This window comes from Fukomys damarensis, unplaced genomic scaffold (assembly GCF_012274545.1).
Source record: "Fukomys damarensis isolate Sample0158 unplaced genomic scaffold, DMR_v1.0_HiC HiC_scaffold_35, whole genome shotgun sequence".
NCBI lineage: Eukaryota > Metazoa > Chordata > Mammalia > Rodentia > Bathyergidae > Fukomys > Fukomys damarensis.
In genome coordinates, this window is record NW_022900947.1 from 2,275,672 (window position 1) to 2,276,273 (window position 602).

General features: G+C 65.3%; 1 protein-coding gene across 1 annotated transcript in view; it reads left to right on the plus strand.

The window, feature by feature from the left end:
• Positions 1–2: 2 nt before the first annotated feature.
• The window catches only part of Adra2c (adrenoceptor alpha 2C), a gene marked incomplete at its 5' end in the record, with an annotated part of 3,748 nt that continues 3,148 nt past the window's right edge, over positions 3–602 (plus strand). The window contains one exon of the mRNA XM_010641916.3: positions 3–602. Coding sequence (XP_010640218.1) covers positions 3–602 — 600 coding nt within the window.

The following is a 602-nucleotide window of genomic DNA, read 5'->3' on the forward strand; positions in this document are numbered from 1 at the left end:
TCGTCTTCACCGTGGTGGGCAACGTGCTGGTGGTCATCGCTGTGCTGACCAGCCGGGCGCTGCGAGCGCCGCAGAACCTCTTCCTGGTGTCACTGGCCTCGGCCGACATCCTGGTGGCCACGCTGGTCATGCCCTTCTCGCTGGCCAACGAGCTCATGGCCTACTGGTACTTCGGACAGGTGTGGTGCGGTGTATACCTGGCTCTCGACGTGCTCTTCTGCACCTCGTCCATCGTGCACCTGTGCGCCATCAGCCTGGACCGTTACTGGTCGGTGACGCAGGCCGTGGAGTACAACCTGAAGCGCACGCCGCGCCGAGTCAAGGCCACCATCGTGGCTGTGTGGCTCATCTCGGCCGTCATCTCCTTCCCGCCACTGGTCTCCTTCTACCGCCAGCCCGATGGCGCCGCCTACCCGCAGTGCGGCCTTAACGATGAGACCTGGTACATCCTGTCCTCCTGCATCGGCTCCTTCTTCGCGCCCTGCCTTATCATGGGCCTGGTCTACGCGCGCATCTACCGTGTGGCCAAGCTGCGCACGCGCACGCTCAGCGAGAAGCGCGGGCCCGTGGGCCCCGACGGGGCGTCCCCAACCACGGAGAAT